This window comes from Microplitis mediator, chromosome 9 (assembly GCF_029852145.1).
Source record: "Microplitis mediator isolate UGA2020A chromosome 9, iyMicMedi2.1, whole genome shotgun sequence".
Classification (NCBI taxonomy): Eukaryota; Metazoa; Arthropoda; class Insecta; order Hymenoptera; family Braconidae; genus Microplitis; species Microplitis mediator.
The window spans coordinates 13,678,306-13,696,564 of NC_079977.1; the positions used below are offsets into that span (position 1 = coordinate 13,678,306).

The 18,259-nt window shown below is 29.3% G+C and overlaps 1 protein-coding gene across 5 annotated transcripts in view; it reads right to left on the reverse strand.

The window, feature by feature from the left end:
• LOC130674446 (gamma-tubulin complex component 2-like) overlaps positions 1 to 18,259 on the reverse strand; it is an 87,124-nt gene that overhangs the window by 57,067 nt on the left and 11,798 nt on the right. Inside the window, exon 6 of one of the 5 annotated variants that reach the window (XM_057479776.1) lies at positions 15,757 to 15,938. The exons of the other annotated variants lie outside the window; for them this stretch is intronic. Coding sequence (XP_057335759.1) covers positions 15,855 to 15,938 — 84 coding nt within the window. The 3' untranslated portion in view covers positions 15,757 to 15,854. Of the gene's footprint in view, positions 1 to 15,756; positions 15,939 to 18,259 lie in introns of those variants that run through there. 5 annotated transcript variants of the gene reach the window in all.

Genomic DNA, 18,259 nt, shown 5'->3' on the forward strand with positions numbered 1-18,259 from the left:
GTGTCCAATCGAATGTAATCAGCTGACAGGCTGACAGGCCTGATAATTGTTGTTAAAAGAAGAACACATATTCAAACTAAATGTTTATTATTTAAATGATTAAAATGATAAATTTCATTTTAAAATATTTGATTGAACATGATGATAAGCGATCAATAAATTTTCAGTTGCGTATTTTATATATGTATTTCATCTCCTAAGTTAGCCTGAAAAAAACTGTGTTTATTTTTTATTATTTATAATAAACAATTACAAAAAAGAAATTTTATGTTAATCCTAAAAAAGACTACCCGGAAAAAAATGATTAGATCTGACCATGCTTGTTCATGTATGATCAGGCTTGAAATTAGACATGATCATGCCTGTTCATGTCTGAAGCGTTTAATACGCTCAGGCCTGAGCATGCCTGATTATACCTGTTCATATCTGAAACATAATATTCCCGCAACATTCCAGCAATATTTTGAGCTCTTTCAGTTTATGACATCAGGCATGATCATGTCTGTTTATGCTTGCAGTCTAAATATGAACCAACGTATCAGGCCTGATCAGAGCTGCAGGTTTTGAACTTTGCAGGTAGGATCAGACATGAACAGACCTGGTCATGCATGATCAGATCTGGTGTATTTAAAATATTAGACCAGGGTTGCAAATTTTTTAATTAAAAAAATTATAATTATTATTGTTAAAAAAATTAATAATTGAAATGATTTGGATTATTAATTTTTTTGAAAATGGAAAATGAAAGTCATTTAAATTTTGATTTAAAAAAAAATGGTTAATGTAAATTATATTAATTAATTATTTTGTCCAAAATTGTTAATTGAAACGATTTAAATGATTAATTTTTCCAAAAATGGTTAATTAAAAGTATTTTTATTCGTCTTCCAACAAGTCTATAGGCTTCAATAAATTTTTTTGGATAATCTGACCTTATGACTCTTGTAGGAAATGCTATGCCCTTTAATTTGGCGGCCTCAAAAAGTATCTACGACGATTTGGCACCGAGTTATCATTGATCAAAGCAAAAAAGTCCATTTTGGCTTTGATAATCAATAACTCCGGACATATTAGTCGTACAGAGAATGGAAGTAGGGTTTGGAAAACTGCAAAACATTCTTCATAAGGCAAAATAAGTGGCTTTGGATGAAAAAATTTTTTTTGATGCGATAATGTTTATTAAAAAACAGGTAAAAATTCGCATATTTACACGGAAAGAATTTTTTGATAAAAATTGTTCTGTAATTTCGAGTAATCCTGGGCCGTTGCAAAAATTTGGTATTTTTTGTTTTAAATTTAATATTTTTTGTTTAAATATTAACGTTGCTAGACCATGTTTTACTCTACTACTGAGTAATTTTTCAAAAGTCTTATATATAATCGATTATTGTGAATATCTCATCTTAATCTATTCATTTTTACTCCATGCGATTAATTTTTACTCCCCAATATACCATTCTTTTAAACCCATTAACTTTTTGATGAAAAACTGCCTATAACTAAAATAAATTTTCTTATCTATGGAAGTAATTTTTACTCTAAACTGCAGAGTAATATTTCAGTAGTCTCCGTTAATCTTCGGTTAATATCGGCTTCAATTAAATGTCTTTTATTTTGCTCGCGACAACTTACATGTTAGGCACACAAACGTAGGGTTGGAAAAAAAGACGATCTCTGTATCTCTCTATAACTTAATATTTATTTTAAAATTAAAAAAAAATTTGCATCTTTTCTTTTTCAACACAAGAGAAATTTTTTTTTATTCTTTTTCAAAATATTTATTTTAAGTCATATTCAAAGCAATTAGATGATTTTTAGATTTTTTATGGAAATTTCAGCCTATTAATTGTAATTTTTATTGTAATTCAATATACATTTTATAAATTGAATCATCAACTTTTTATCACAACCTACGAGTAAAAATTGAATTAGAAAGAATTTATTTAGACAGCCGCTAGGTGTAATTTTTACTCGTAATTGTGAGTAAAAATTAATCTGATTGATTTTTACTCACTGAAAGGGTAAAATTTCGTTATTCGAAAGTAACAAGTCGTAATGGCCCAAGATTACTCGATTTAGAGTAATTTTTAGAATAAATAACATGGCAATATTCATACGAAAATTCTTTCCGTGTAGGGATATTCGGAAATCTTGGTATAACTTTGGATATAACAGATGAAGAAAGGATACCGTCGTTTTTTTTCAATCTCAAAGTGTCCTGAAAAAACTCTGAAAATTTCAAAGCGCTGGGATTTTTCTTTCTTAGTGTCCCGAAGCTTTAAATTTATCGATTTTGCCAATAATCACCATAATTGGTAGTTTCTCGGTTTTTGTTCATTTCTTCGATTTCAAAATGTTTTTTTCACCGATAATCTTAAATTCTTTTATCAAAGAGATTGATTATCGAAAGAAATTGAATGAAAAAAAGATTTTGTAAAAAAATTTTATTTTTTTTCAAATTTTTTTTTTTCAAAATTTTGTTTTTCGTTATATCTGCAATGATTCATGACTGTCAAAAAAAATTCCTCAATTTTTTTTTACCACCGGCATTAGCGTTAACTAAAGTGTACCACGTGGAGGTTGCTCAGTCGGATTTACGCTTGGCGGCGGTAAAAAAAAATTGAGGAATTTTGTTTGTTTTTAAATGAATTTTACAGAAGAATTATATGATAACTGAAAAAAATTTTTTCATACAAAATTTCCAACAAAAGCATCAAAAATATGTATTTTCGCACGTTATAAATTGAATTTGCTAATAATGAATTTTTAGATTTTTTATTGCCAAAAATAGGTGGAGCCGTGATTGTAAACAATTACCTAAATTTTATGTCATTACAATAAAATACAAAAAAACGAAGTAATAAAAAACAGAAAACTCTGCTATGGTTTAGTGGCGCTATAACTCTAAGGTGAAGAAAAAAAATAGTATAATAAAATGTATATATAGATACAAATACGCAGTCGTATCTTAGTTTTTTTATAAATAATAATTAAACGACAGTGAATTGAACGCTTATATTAATTGAGAAAATCCTTAGTGTGTGTAATTTAGATGATAAAAAAAAATTATTCCGGTGGGATTATTTTTTCGAGCAATTTCCCTGTCACATACACGGATTCATAAACACAGACACACGGAAGTTCAGAAAAAAATTATTTTTAATGTTATTATTTACCATGTTAAACAAAATAATTGGTATTGAAATATATTTTATGTGCTTGACATATTATTTGACTTTATATGAATGCACTTATATCATCCTATAAGTGCGATATAATTAACAAAAAATCAATATCAGTTTCAAGAAAACTGCTTTTTTTGACATGTCGAGAGTAAAGCACTATCTCAACTCTTCGCTTATGGTAATTTACCTCGATCATGAAAAGAAGTTTGAGTTCTCAAAATCGATTAGAAGACTACACAGAAAAAAAGAATATTTTGGCGCAAGAAATTTTTTCTTGCCACAAGAATATTTTTTGCAATTTTGAATGAAAACGAAAATTTTCTTGATTCAAGAACTAAATTTTCTTAAATTTAGTCATCTTGGCATAAGATTTTTTTTTTATTTAGCCGATATAATATATGTTTCTTGAAGTAAGAAATATTTTCTTCAAGAGAGAAAAATAAATATTTTGCCCCGATATATAATCAATTGTCCGAAAAGTAAAATATTCTTTCTCTAAGAATAATTTATTTTGAATCGCGATGATCTGTGATTCAAGTCAAGAATTAAAAGAACTCAACAGTAAAAAATATCTTGGTTTAAGTATTTTGTTGTGTTGCGGCAAGTAAGCGTAGACATTTGAACCAACAGCAACTGCGCTCACGACTGAATGCGAAAATTCTCTTGGGAAAGCTAAATGTACTATACTAAAGTGGCGGTAGTGTAGAATCTACATTGTACAGTGTGCTTACTGGATATGGGTAAAGTAAAAGAACGTTCAGAGAATGATCGGATAGCATAACTGGTAAAGCTCTCGCGTGATGCCGAATCGGTCTGGGTTCGATTCCTACCATGAGCAAACCATTTATTTTTCTTAAGTTCATAAACCATTAATCTAGGAAGTTTATTTCTTATCCCCTCTACTGCCGTATCGTGATATTCTGAATATACACATATAATTTCCTGCTTCACAACATTTAATATTTCTACTAGGTTAAATTCACTCAAAAATATAGGACAATATATATTTTTAAGTGAAGTCATTTATTTTCTTGAATCGAGACCACGTTTTTTACAAGTCAAAAATCATCAATTCAAAATATTATTTCTTCAATAAGGAAAGTAATTATATCCTTTTAAGAAGATATTTGTATTAAATGGAGGAAATTTTGTCTTCGGTTGAGAAAATATTTGCATGATTCAAGAAAAGTTATTTCATTAAATTAAGAATATAATTTATTTAAATCAAAATTAAAATTTTCTCATTCCAATAGACCGTTGTCTTGAGTCGATAATGTAGTTTTCTCAAACTGAGAGTAAATGTTCTTCTGCCACGCAAAAAAAGTTCTTGGTTTGAGATGTTGATATATATGCTGACAATTTACTATACTCACCAACCAAGACAGAAAAGTATCTTGTTTTGATAGTTTTTTTTACTTGGTTAAAAACAAAATAAATTTGATTTAAAATAAATATTCTTGAATCAAGATTATTTGACTTGAATTAAAATTTAAATATTCTTGACATAATATTTTTATAATATTAGTCGAAGAAAATGTTCTCGGATTAAAGAAACCCAATTACTCAGTCCAAGAATAAAAAAGTTTGATAAATCCAAAAGTGCACGACTCTTAATGCTCATTTGCAAAAAAAAAAGAAAAATGTACGATAAAAGTTTCAAGGACAATTGTTTTTTTCCTTTCTATTGCACTAGAATTTCAAATTTCGCTCCGAAAAATAGTTAGATGTATTTTTTCGCGCAGGCGCGACTGGTGTGACGAATGTATATGTAAAAAACGGTAACACGAATCGTTACCCGTGGACAATAGATCCGCGACGAAAAATCCGCGACATGAAATCCAAAGATATTTTATCTGATAGACAAAATGTCCTTGGACTAAATATTCAAAAGACAAAAAATCCGTGACAAAATATCCTGTCGATAAATCTCATTCAAAAAAACATGTTTTCAGTGAAAAAATAATTCATGGTTTTCGATAAACGGGTACTGTACCATTCCAAGCATATGTGTTGACCTATTTCCAAAATAATACTCACTCAAAATCTGTGAAAAAAGGGCATAGTACGATTTTAAGCATATGTGTTGATCTATTTTTAATATCACATACAAAATATTGTGTGAAAATATATTAAACATTTCTGATAAAAGGGTACCGTACTATTTATATTATAAGATATTTTGTCGGGGATGTTTTATTTATCTAGTATTTAGTCTGGGGATATTTTGTCTATCGGATAAAATGGCTTCGGATATTTTGTCGTGGATTTAATGTCTTCGGATTATGAGTGGCGGAACCGTAAAAAACATATATAGATATACAAAATTAGTTAAGTTCTTTTTAGGTAGATTTTTTTAAAAATCTAACTATTGTATTTGTCCTCATGGTCGATTTTTCAAGGGATTTCGTCGTAAACTATCATAATTAGTTGAGTAGAGTTCAAAAATACCATTCATTAAAAAATTTATATATGTATGTACACTTATCCAAAAAATTAAAGGACCAAAAAAATTTTATAAATTTTTTAGTAATTTTTGGAAGGCTGTATTTTCGTGAAAAATGATCGTACCGAAAAAACAAAAAAAAAAGCAAATTGAAGCTCGAAATCTCTAGTTCAAAGATCTTCCAGCAGAATATTTCTTCGAGCCACGGTTTTTGCGGAATAATAAGAAAAAGGTCGAGACAAAATTTTTCTAAATTTTTTGGTTTTGTTTTTAAGGTCTACGAGGCCGGGAAAAATTTTTTCAGAAAAACGAATTCATGGCTCGCTTAGAAAATTTATTCAGCTATAATTTGATTTTTTTTCTTTCTCTGTACGACAATTTGCTGCTGAGATATCAGCCTTCAAATAAAAAAGGGTCCTTTTGTCTTTGATTATTGATATCGCAGCAAATAATGGCCGCACAGTAATTTAAAGGGCAGTTTAAGAAACTTGAATAAATTCCTTCCTAGCTCCATTTTCGATTTTTTCGAAAAAAAATTTTTTTTCATCCTTGATATCCATTTGAAAAACCCTGAAAAATGGCCATTTTCAGATTTTTTAGTCGACTCATCGCTACTCTACAAATATTGATAAAAAAAATTATATTGCCAGGTAATTTTACAGCTTAATGAACCCTCAAAAACCCTGGAAATTTTTAGATTGATCCATTGAACCGTTTGTCCGGGCCGATTGCTCAAAGTTTTATAAAACAATTAAAGGAACAAGTTTTGTTCTTTAATTTGTGTAATCATTACCAAAATGGAAAAATCAATTTTTTTCGGATTTTTTTTCATTTTTGCGTTAGTTATTCAGTAAATGTAAGGTAAAGAGAAAAAAAAAAAAATTTCCGAAAAACGATAAAAAAAAAAACTAAATAAAACGTAAAAAAAAAAAAAGTAAAAAAATTCTAGTTTTATCTCGTCTTTCGGAAATTTTTTTTTCTTTCTCTTTACCTTACATTTACTGAATAACTAACGCAAAAATGAAAAAAAATCCGAAAAAAATTGATTTTTCCATTTTGGTAATGATTACACAAATTAAAGAACAAAACTTGTTCCTTTAATTGTTTTATAAAACTTTGAGCAATCGGCCCGGACAAACGGTTCAATGGATGAATCTAAAAATTTCCAGGGTTTTTGAGGGTTCATTAAGCTGTAAAATTACCTGGCAACATAATTTTTTTATCAATATTTGTAGAGTAGCGATGAGTCGACTAAAAAATCTGAAAATGGCCATTTTTCAGGGTTTTTCAAATGGATATCAAGGATGAAAAAAAATTTTTTTTCGAAAAAATCGAAAATGGAGCTAGGAAGGAATTTATTCAAGTTTCTTAAACTGCCCTTTAAATTACTGTGCGGCCATTATTTGCTGCGATATCAATAATCAAAGACAAAAGGACCCTTTTTTATTTGAAGGCTGATATCTCAGCAGCAAATTGTCGTACAGAGAAAGAAAAAAAATCAAATTATAGCTGAATAAATTTTCTAAGCGAGCCATGAATTCGTTTTTCTGAAAAAATTTTTCCCGGCCTCGTAGACCTTAAAAACAAAACCAAAAAATTTAGAAAAATTTTGTCTCGACCTTTTTCTTATTATTCCGCAAAAACCGTGGCTCGAAGAAATATTCTGCTGGAAGATCTTTGAACTAGAGATTTCGAGCTTCAATTTGCTTTTTTTTTTGTTTTTTCGGTACGATCATTTTTCACGAAAATACAGCCTTCCAAAAATTACTAAAAAATTTATAAAATTTTTTTGGTCCTTTAATTTTTTGGATAAGTATATATATATATATATTAATGTAATATAACGCACTTTTGAGGACACGATTGCGTCAACAATTTTGACCCGAACTTAATGAAATTTTCTCCACTTATTTTATGTGTAATTACCACGGTTAAGTTCGAAGATGGGCCGAATCAGTCGATTAGTTTAGAAGTTATGGCTGTTTGAAATTTTTACGATTTTCCGAAAAAATCAGTTTTTAATCACTTTTAAAGTCCATATAACTTTAAAACTAAAATTTATAGAGAATTTCTGTAAAAATTATTTTAAAGCTTGACTAATAAGCTTTAATTAATGACCTTAAACTTTACATTTTGACCATTTCTTCCAATAATTTGATAGCCTTGAAAATTTTAATGGAATCAAAAAATGTCGAAAGTATGGTTTTCATTTCACATAACTTGTGCTTGTCCCATTATAATCCAGTTTCGTCAGCTGTATTTTATTTTGCACAAAATAACCTGTAAATTTCACTGCTATTTTGTATTTTAAAAGTAGTTCTTTTATTATTTATGATGTATCAAATGTACCTCTAATCTCTATGATTATCACTGATCTTGTCATTACGATAGCACCCACAGTTCTTATCGGATCTTAATGAAATTTTTTACACTTATTCTATAGCAAATTATCTTGATCAAATTCGAAAATGAGCTAAATTAGTCAATTAGTTTTGAAGTAATAGTTGTTTGAAATTTTCACGATTTTTCGAAAAAATCAGTTTTTATTCACTGTTGAAGGTCATATATCATTAAAACTTAAACTGATAGACAATTTCAGTAAAAAGTATCATAAAGCTTGTTTAGTAAGCTTTAATATTTGACCTTAAACTTTATGTTTTAACCATTTCTTCCAATAATTTGATGGCCTTGAAAATTCCAATGGAATCAACAAATGTTGCAAATATGGTGTTAATTCTACATAACTTATGCATTTCCCATTATAATACAATTTTGTCAGTTGAATTTTATTGTGAACAAAATATCCTGTGAATTTCCGAATATTTTATATTTTAAAAGTATTTCTTTTATTATTTATGATGTATCAAATGTACCTCTAATCCCTATGATTATCACTGGTCTTGCCATCGTAATAGTGATTACAGTTATGATCTCATATTAATTAAATTTTCTATACTTTGTTTACGTGAAGGTTAGTTTAATACATTACCTATATAATGTTTTGTCAAATCAACTATCTGAAGTTCTCTATCGAAAATAGTCGTTGTCTTTTTTTACCCTCACTCTAAGAAAACGAGCCTAATATCATATCATCTCTATACACTAACATGTATCACAAGATATGTATGGATGTAACTTTTTATATAGATGAATTGGAAAATCTACCTTCCATTTCGGCTGCCAAATGGCCTTTTTTTAATAATTATAATTAAACGGGGCCGAATTCGATGGCCAATTTATGACACACTTCTTCTTCGGCCCTAAAATAATCTTTTTAAAAAAAAGGGATCCAAATAATGGCTTTTTTCTCGAGTTTTTGTGTTTACGGGTTACGGACACGTTTTCTACTGCTTGACGGGAAAATTTTTTTTTTACATTTTGATGTTTTCTTAGTAATTTAATACATCAAATTGGTCTTTATAAATAATAAACTTAATTCTTATTATATTATCTATCCGATAATGTGTAACTTGGTTAAGCTTTGCGGACTAACAAGAGTAAAACAGTAAAATCAGTAGCGAAAAAAAGGCAAACTGAATTTTTCGATCGTAAAGCACACTCTAATGCTTCCCATTAAGAGTCGTGCAATACATTATTTAGGTATCTTTATTGATTCGTTTATTTACTATTTGAATGGTATTAATCTTTTTCTTAGACTAGTAAGCCTTCTCTGTGCCTATTTAGACAGTCGATCTGAAGGAGTAAAATCCAATCGTGCGTCGGAGCTGACACACACACTTTTTTTTTTTATAATTTTCTAGCTCACAAATCAATCAACAGATTTTTATGTACAATAAATATTTTTGTAGGAAATTGAACGCTCTACAAAGAATGTCTCTTATCATTTTTTGATAAATCAATCTGTTCGAAAGTTATTTGAGCTTGAAATCAAATTAATAGTAAATTTTGAGATCTTTTTACTTTTCCGGTGAAACCATTAGACTTATCACAAAATGTCATCTTATAATATTTTCCTCTATGTCTTACTATACTCATTGTGTGGCCGTGACTACGTTTAATGAACAAATGTCACAGCGAGCCTAAGCCTCCCGCAATGAACATAATCTGTTTAAGTTGTAATCAACTAGAACTTAAATTTTATTATTAAATTACTACTATAAAAATTAGTCTCGACTAAGTATTGGGAATTTCCCGTCCCATTGAAAAAACCTCATTTTATTGTTTCATCTCCGACACATATATATATATATATATATATATATATATATATATATATATATATATATATATATATATATATTAGGGTGGCTCATTTGAAACGACTATTTTTTTTTTTTTGGTCCATTGACGGAATATTGTTCTAGACATAAAAAAAAAATTTTTCACAAAATTTGAGCCCTTAATTTTAATTTTAACAACTCGCTAATTGAATTTGAAATTTTCCCATTCATTTAGCATGTAAAGTGGAGGTTTTTTTTTTTAATTATCTATAGCTCTGCTGCATTTCACGTTTTTTTACTGTCCATAGGCAGAAGTTGTAGGGGAACCTTTATACTTCAAAAGTTCCTACAGTAAAATTTATGTGACGGGAACGGGGTCAGAGTTAAAAAATGTAAAAGTCGATTTTTAGCGATTTTTGCGTATTTTTTGAGTTTTTCGTAGAAAATATTGTAGTTACCGAAAAAAAGTAAATAACAAATTTGTAGGAAATGAAATTCGCTACAAAAAAGGTCCTGTAAGCCAAGGCTGTAAAATCTGTTGTTTCTGAAATAAATTGAATTATACATATGAAAATTCAAGATATCTTTGCAGTATATGATTTGTTAAATTAATAATTTAATTTTCATTTGTTAAATGTTTTTTTTGGACATCATATTATTTTTTCATGAAAATATAACAAAAAAAAATTTATCTATATGGGGCATTCCACGCCAAATTGGACGGTTTCAAAAATTGATTTTTCCGATTTTCTTCAATTTTTGGTATTTTTTACTACCCCTCAAAAGAGGCTTCCCGGTAAATTTTGAGATCATTTTGATTAATGGTTCGAAAAATATCGAATTTAAAAAAAAAAACCGCTCTTTTTATGGTTTTTTGATCATAACTTTCGTAATCTCGATCAAAAACATTTCGTATATTTGTTATGCATTTTTGTCTGTAGAGGCCAACTAAAAACGAAAATTTTGAATAAAATACATTGAATTTCGACCATTATTACGAAAGTTATGATCAAAAAACCATAAAAAGTGCGGTTTTTTTTTTAAATTCGATATTTTCCGAACCATTAATCAAAATAATCTCAAAATTTACCGGGAAGCCTCTTTTGAGGGGTAGTAAAAAATACCAAATATTGAAGAAAATCGGAAAAATCAATTTTTGAAACCGTCCAATTTGGCGTGGAATGCCCCATATAGATAAATTTTTTTTTGTTATATTTTCATGAAAAAATAATATGATGTCCAAAAAAAACATTTAATAAATGAAAATTAAATTATTAATTTAACAAATCATATACTGCAAAGATATCTTGAATTTTCATATGTATAATTCAATTTATTTCAGAAACAACAGATTTTACAGCCTTGGCTTACAGGACCTTTTTTGTAGCGAATTTCATTTCCTACAAATTTGTTATTTACTTTTTTTCGGTAACTACAATATTTTCTACGAAAAACTCAAAAAATACGCAAAAATCGCTAAAAATCGACTTTTACATTTTTTAACTCTGACCCCGTTCCTGTCACATAAATTTTACTGTAGGAACTTTTGAAGTATAAAGGTTCCCCTACAACTTCTGCCTATGGACAGTAAAAAAACGTGAAATGCAGCAGAGCTATAGATAATTAAAAAAAAAAACCTCCACTTTACATGCTAAATGAATGGGAAAATTTCAAATTCAATTAGCGAGTTGTTAAAATTAAAATTAAGGGCTCAAATTTTGTGGAAAATTTTTTTTTTATGTCTAGAACAATATTCCGTCAATGGACCAAAAAAAAAAAAATAGTCGTTTCAAATGAGCCACCCTAATATATATATATAATGATGTACTACCCCTGCAAAGTCACGTTATCCTAATCTATTTATAATGAAACTGTATAGTTCCAGGTAGACTAGGGTAGCTGCCCATCTAAACCTGCATTGTTTTCACAAAACAACTAAAGTATACATTTATTTTAACTACCGAAATTTATGGTAATTACTTATAATTAGCCCCGGACAATCTCATTAACATAATTCTTTTTAACTTAAGTCATTACATTTTCCAATACTTAAAATTATTCTTGATCAGTTTGAAGAGAAGGGGAATTGTTGACCATTAGTCCTATTGTTGATCGAGTATATAAAAGAACTGAAATAATTTTGTAACTCAGTTAAGTTTCAATTCTCAGTGCATCAAGTTGGTTTTCTGTGAATATAGTGACAGCTAAAAATGATTATAAAGTTACAATTTATAATAAATTCGTAAAAATGATTTCTGAGTTACACAAAATTTTGGAGCCTGTTATCAAAGAAGGTGACTTAGAACTTTTAAGGGGTCACTGATCTTTTATCAAAAAAACCTGACTGGACGGCTATAGGAGTGTGCATTCTCCATGTGGCAGCAGAAAATGAGCGCGAAGGAGTAATTAAATTTGTTGTTGACAAGTATCCAGAGTTACCAAAGAGTCCGGATCTAAGGTGCAAGTTACGGATTTTGCTAACGTTAATAATGAACTTGGACATCGATGCCGTCGAAATGGTTTTAAAAACTGGTTTTCCAATAGATAATTATATCAAATTTGATGCTATCCTTGGTATAGCTTACAATCTATACAACTCTCCAATGCTTAACGACGCGGATATCCAAAAAGTGAAAAAAATAATCAAGCTTTTAATAGAGTACAGTGATAATAATTTTAACAAGTATGATGTTACATTAAAAGTTAACGAGAAGACCTTAAATATTGAAGCGTTAATTAAACCTGAACGTGATATTAATACATTATATGGGACTCAAACTTTTATGGAAATAATTGTTCATTATTTGAGTTATTATAAATCTCTGGATGACCCTATTCGGCAACTAAGCTATTCAAAAGTTGTTGATATTTATCATTTTATTGGGAGATTGTTCATCAAGAAAATTGTTGTTCTGCTTGATTTGAACTTGCATGTGTCAGAAAATATTATAAACGCAATCAATAGTGATTGCCAACTTAAATGTTCCAAGGAGCAATGTGAAGAAGAACTGAAAAGGATGAAAAGTGATTTAATCGATAAAACGACGGTTACAGCTTATGGTATTTATAACAGGGCTAAGCTGCTACTCTGGTCGTCCTTACAAAGGGCGCCACTGGAAGTAATAACGGCCTCCCAGAGCCGGATCTTAGATCGTCAGGGTCGGTGTAAAATAGATTTGTAAGAGAAGGAAGAGGAAGGATAATTTATAATTAATTAATTTATTTCACAATTAACAATTTTAACCTTTATTTATTTAAACCTTGACAATATTTATTTAAACCTTTATTCTTATAACCTTTTATTACCTTATTAAACCTTATTACCTATAACTTTATCACCTAATGTCAACTACCTTTGACTATATCACACACACACTCACTCTGAGTCCCCTGGACTATAATACACACACAACTTTTCTTAACTATTTTCCACGCGGTCGACAAGGCCCTCTACGTGGCTAATATTTTCCCCGCGCGGTCCCCTAGACCCTCTACGCGATATAAAACCTTAACTAATTAATTCACGCGGTCCCCTGGACCCTCTACGTGATTACAAAACCTTAATAACTATTTCACGCGGTCACCTTGACCCTCTACGTGAATAAAACCTTATTTAATTAATTCACAAATTCCATAATTACACTATCCACTCCCACACACTTTACAATATAAAATTCCACTATTAAAATTTAACCATATTCAAATTCCTTATCAATTAATTTACCGTTTACAATTACCACATTATTATTTACCAAATTAAAATCACTAATCAATTACTAACAACTAATTTCTTATCAACGTTAAACTTTCTTTTAACAACCATTTTGTTAAGCCGGTTTTAGGATTTATTTTAGTTTACCGGTTAACATTTTATTCACTGACTCTATATCCAATACTCAAACTCGAACACGTTTTACTTAACGACACTTTTTAACGTTTATATATTATTTGATTTTGTTTAATTACTTAAATTAATTATAATTAATTTATCCTATTATTAGTGACTAGATAATTTTGACTAGATCGCAATTGCTTTTCCGGCGAATGCCTTACGCAACCTGCCTGGAAAATTCCAGAAGAATTTTCCGGCGATGCCTTATACAACCTGCCTGGAAATAACAAAGCTAATTATATTGAGACCAGTTTTCGATTGAATATTACACGAAAATAGACACGACAATACTTCGCGGACACGACGTATATCTGCGTAATTAATTAATAAATTATACTGGGAATATTTTGTAAAATACTTATTACGATTTATGCTGATTCTTACACCGTCGATTGTCCTGTATTAGTTGTCCTGGTCTGGTTATTGTCCTGGTCCATGTAATTGTCCTATTCCGTGTAGTTGTCCTGGTGGTTACTTGGTCCTCCCGGCTCGGTACTTCCCGGTTGTAACTTTGGGCGTCTGGATGTTTGCCCGATCCTACTGACTCTGTCCTGAACGTCTGTTCAGTCTGGTCGTTCCGGTCACTACTTCTCCTTTTCCACTACTGTCTTCTAGTTTTATTAATTCCTCTCGATTATTTTCAGCAATGATCGGAAAACCCCTCCCTGATTAATTATGATTGGGCCTAACGTGAGAGTATTTTCTATTAGCGCGCCCGGCGACAAGTCGAAAAACTTAATCGAATGCTTAATTGGGGTAGCAGGTAAGGTAGGTGGCCATCAGTGATAAATCACAATTTTGGTCAATAGAATGACCCAATTTACCCCGTTACATATTGCAACCGCTAGCATTAACACGTTGGTCAAGTTTACGTGCAATCAAAAATTAAAGGAATTTATTGTGTCAGAAGAAATTGTAGTAAACTATCCGATTTATGCCACTACTATCCAACATCGGTTTGAACGTTCACTGAAGAGACGAAAGGTGTTGAATATTTCGGAATCTGTATTCAAATCAACGTAGAAAAATTGTCCAAACCCTGGTGGAAATTTTTGGGAATTTTCTCTGAAAAAGTCTTCGGAACTTTGAAAAAGTCTTTAGAACTTTGGAACTGAGTTTTTCAGAGAAAATTCTCAAAAATTTCCACCAGGGAAGTTACCGCCAGAGTGCATTAGTATAATACTTGACAAATATAGTGATAATGATTTGATTAATTATATTGACCGTAATTGTAAGCATTAATTTTAACTTGTTTTTCTAGATTGAAATAAGTTGTTTAAAAATTTTAAAATAGAAATTTTTTTAGTTTCTAAAAATATAAATATTTAAAGTTAGTAATTTTTTTAAAATATGTAAAATAATTTGTATATATATTGAGACAAATCGCTTTTCGTCTTCGCGATTTTTACCAGCAGCCACCAGAATTCGCGGGTTGAACCCTGGCTTAGGCTGGCCTCTAACAAATTTTATTTTACTTGGACAGAGCAGTGGGCTGGGGTTCTTGCAAAGCAAAGACCCGCACTTATTCAAACTCGGCAACGTATGAGAAAACTTATCAACTTACCTCACGGCTTATAAAATTATAGAATATTCTTATTGATGGTCAAATTACTATTTGTAACTTAATTAATATTTATTTTATCAGACTATTCGATAAGCTTACCAGTAAAATAGGAAATAAATAGGATGAACAGATAAAAGATACAGTGAATGATTAACAAGTGCAATGATTGTTTATTGCCAATTATAATAATAAAAATTACTTACAAGAAAGTGCAAGCGCTGGATGTAATGTAGACAGATGCGTGGCACAGTATAATTTTGTATTGTGATTATATCGCCGGTAACGTACAGTAATATCTAATTGAACTAACTTTGTTTATAATAATCAGTAAACTTGGACAGTAAAGTATATCGCAAGAGAATTGCCAGTAATACAACCATAACGCAAGTTAATTTCCCGATTCACAAAGTAGTTATCCATATTAACAAAGTCGCAAATAAATTGCTAGTATATGACAGTAAAACTAAATTATACGTCTTATCGCTAATTGATCCAGGATCGAAGTGAAGTTCATTCACCGTAGGGTCTTAGGGCTGAGTTTTTAGGCTTGCTCCCCACTTCCCCTCACGGTCATGCGTTGAGGTGATAATTAGTCACGTGACCATGGCACTATGACTCTAGCTTTAGGTGGTTTCAGACGGCAACGAGACGGCGAAAAATGGGAACCGCAAGGCTGAGGGAGAAGATGACAATTCACATTGTCTCAATATATAGATTTTTTTTTTTCTTAGCACTAGTTTTATTAATAAATTTAAGTTGAGGATTTTTAGCAAAATTTTTTTCTAGTAAGTTTGTAATATTGCTTAGAGATTTAAGCAAACAAACTTAGATGTTTAAAAATATTAAAAAAAAAATTTTTTTTTTGTTGTAAATAATGTTTAAAATTATAAGTTTTTCTGTAAAATTAAAATATTTTAACTAAATAACTTTTAAAAATAGGTAAGATATTTTTTATGTACATGTGTTACTTTTAAAATACATGTTTGTTAAATTAATGACTTTTGTTTTTTTTATAACTATTTTTAAGTTACCGTTGAAAAAAAAAATTTTCATTTTCGTGGGCAAAATGGGGTACCCACTAAAAAAAAAAAAAAAATTCTGGATTTTAAATGAATTTGGTTAAATTTTTTTTTAAGTAAATTACATGAAGAAAAATTATATTTTACATGATTATTAGATACAAAACAAGAAAAACAAATTTTTAATAGTTTTCATAATAAAACAAAACTTACTATTGTTTTTCAAATGACCAATGATTTTTAAAAAAGTTTAACAAAAAAAAATCTAAATAACGATCAATTATATTTACAAAAGTGATTTTGAAATGTTTAAAAACCATTTAAAACATAAATTTTTTTTTTATAAAATTTTGGGGGTACCCCGTTTTGCCTACCCTACGCCCTTTTACCCCTCCTCCTTCTCCTATATGTGCGAGCATCACGTATCGTTTTATTTATTTAGTTTTATTTTTAATAAAAATAAGTTAAATAGATAAGTTAATAAGTTAATTAATTCATTTTATTACAATTGAGTAAAGATGGCTGATTGAAATGTAAGTATGTGAATATTTAAATAATAATTTTAGTAATCTAATAATTATATTCTAATAATCCCAGCATTACCCGAGGGAAAATGATGATATCCAACTATATATAATTATATCTAAACGGTTAGATATAATTACATCCAAACATTGACAGGATCCAACTATATCTCATTATATATAACCATATGTAATTATCAGGGCCCGAGACTTTGTGTGCTATACCACTACTTTTATTAGCATGAAATGTAATTTAGAAATTTGTTTTTTTATAATTCCGAAGTTTCGGAGAGCTTACCCACAAATAAAATGTTTTTATACCGATGAAAAATATTTAGTTATTATTATGAATTATTCAGGGTAAGATGAAAATTTTTTTGTTGATAAATAATCAGAGTTGCAAAAAATGCATTACTTTTTTTAGTGCATTACAATTTCATTACTCATTACCATTGTAATGAGAAGTGAATTCAATGTTCATTACTCAGTGATTTTTTTTTAATGAAAAATAAAATAATTTTCCAATACATTATTTTAATGAGTAATGTATTCCATCTTACAATACTCATTTTATTTTATAATGAATATTTTGAACTTGTCCATTAATATTTTATCTATTAATGAGTAATGTACTCCTCCCTCATTGCTCATTATTTTTTTATTTATTAATGGGTAATGCACTTGTTTCCCCATTGCTTAATTATAAAGGAGTTTTGCTTAATGACGAAGGAGTTTTTTAAAAATAGCTATAACCAGTATCATAAGAATAGACTTAAAATTATTCAAAAGCTGACTTAAAATAAAATCTGCGGGATATTTCTTTTATTGCTGACAGTTTGGTTGAAAATAAACCAAATAATAACAATTTTTTTCTCCTATTTTTTTCGTTTTTGAGTACAATTTTCGAATAAAAAATTCTAACTATTGTATTTGTCGCCATGACGAATATTTTGAAAAATTTACTATTTTCTGATTCTTAACTGAGATAATCGAACTGATTCAGAAAATATAGTTGGTTTAGAAGTTTATGTATGGTTATATTTATACACAATATAGAATTATAATAGAAATAAGAGCATTTTTAAATTTTCAAAATGTCAAAAAATTGTACTTCTTCCACTTTTTCTTGGACTAACTTTTGATTAGCATAAATTGTCGAGTTACTGTAAATCTCACTGAAAGCTTTTCGAATAAGCTTTGAGTTAAATACTCATCTATATCTCAAAACCGGAAAATTGTTCATCTTACTCTTTATTCAATGAAAGCTTACTCTAACATTCGTTATGGAATTGTTTTAAAAATCTTATTTTCAAACGTTTGTTTGTTTTAAGAGGTTCATGATTTTAAAGTAATCAGAACCCGGGAGAAAATTTTTCACGTCTACGTAGATCTACGCCTATCTCTCGCGCCATTTGTTAGATTTACGGAGATATACATAGATGTTCGTAGAT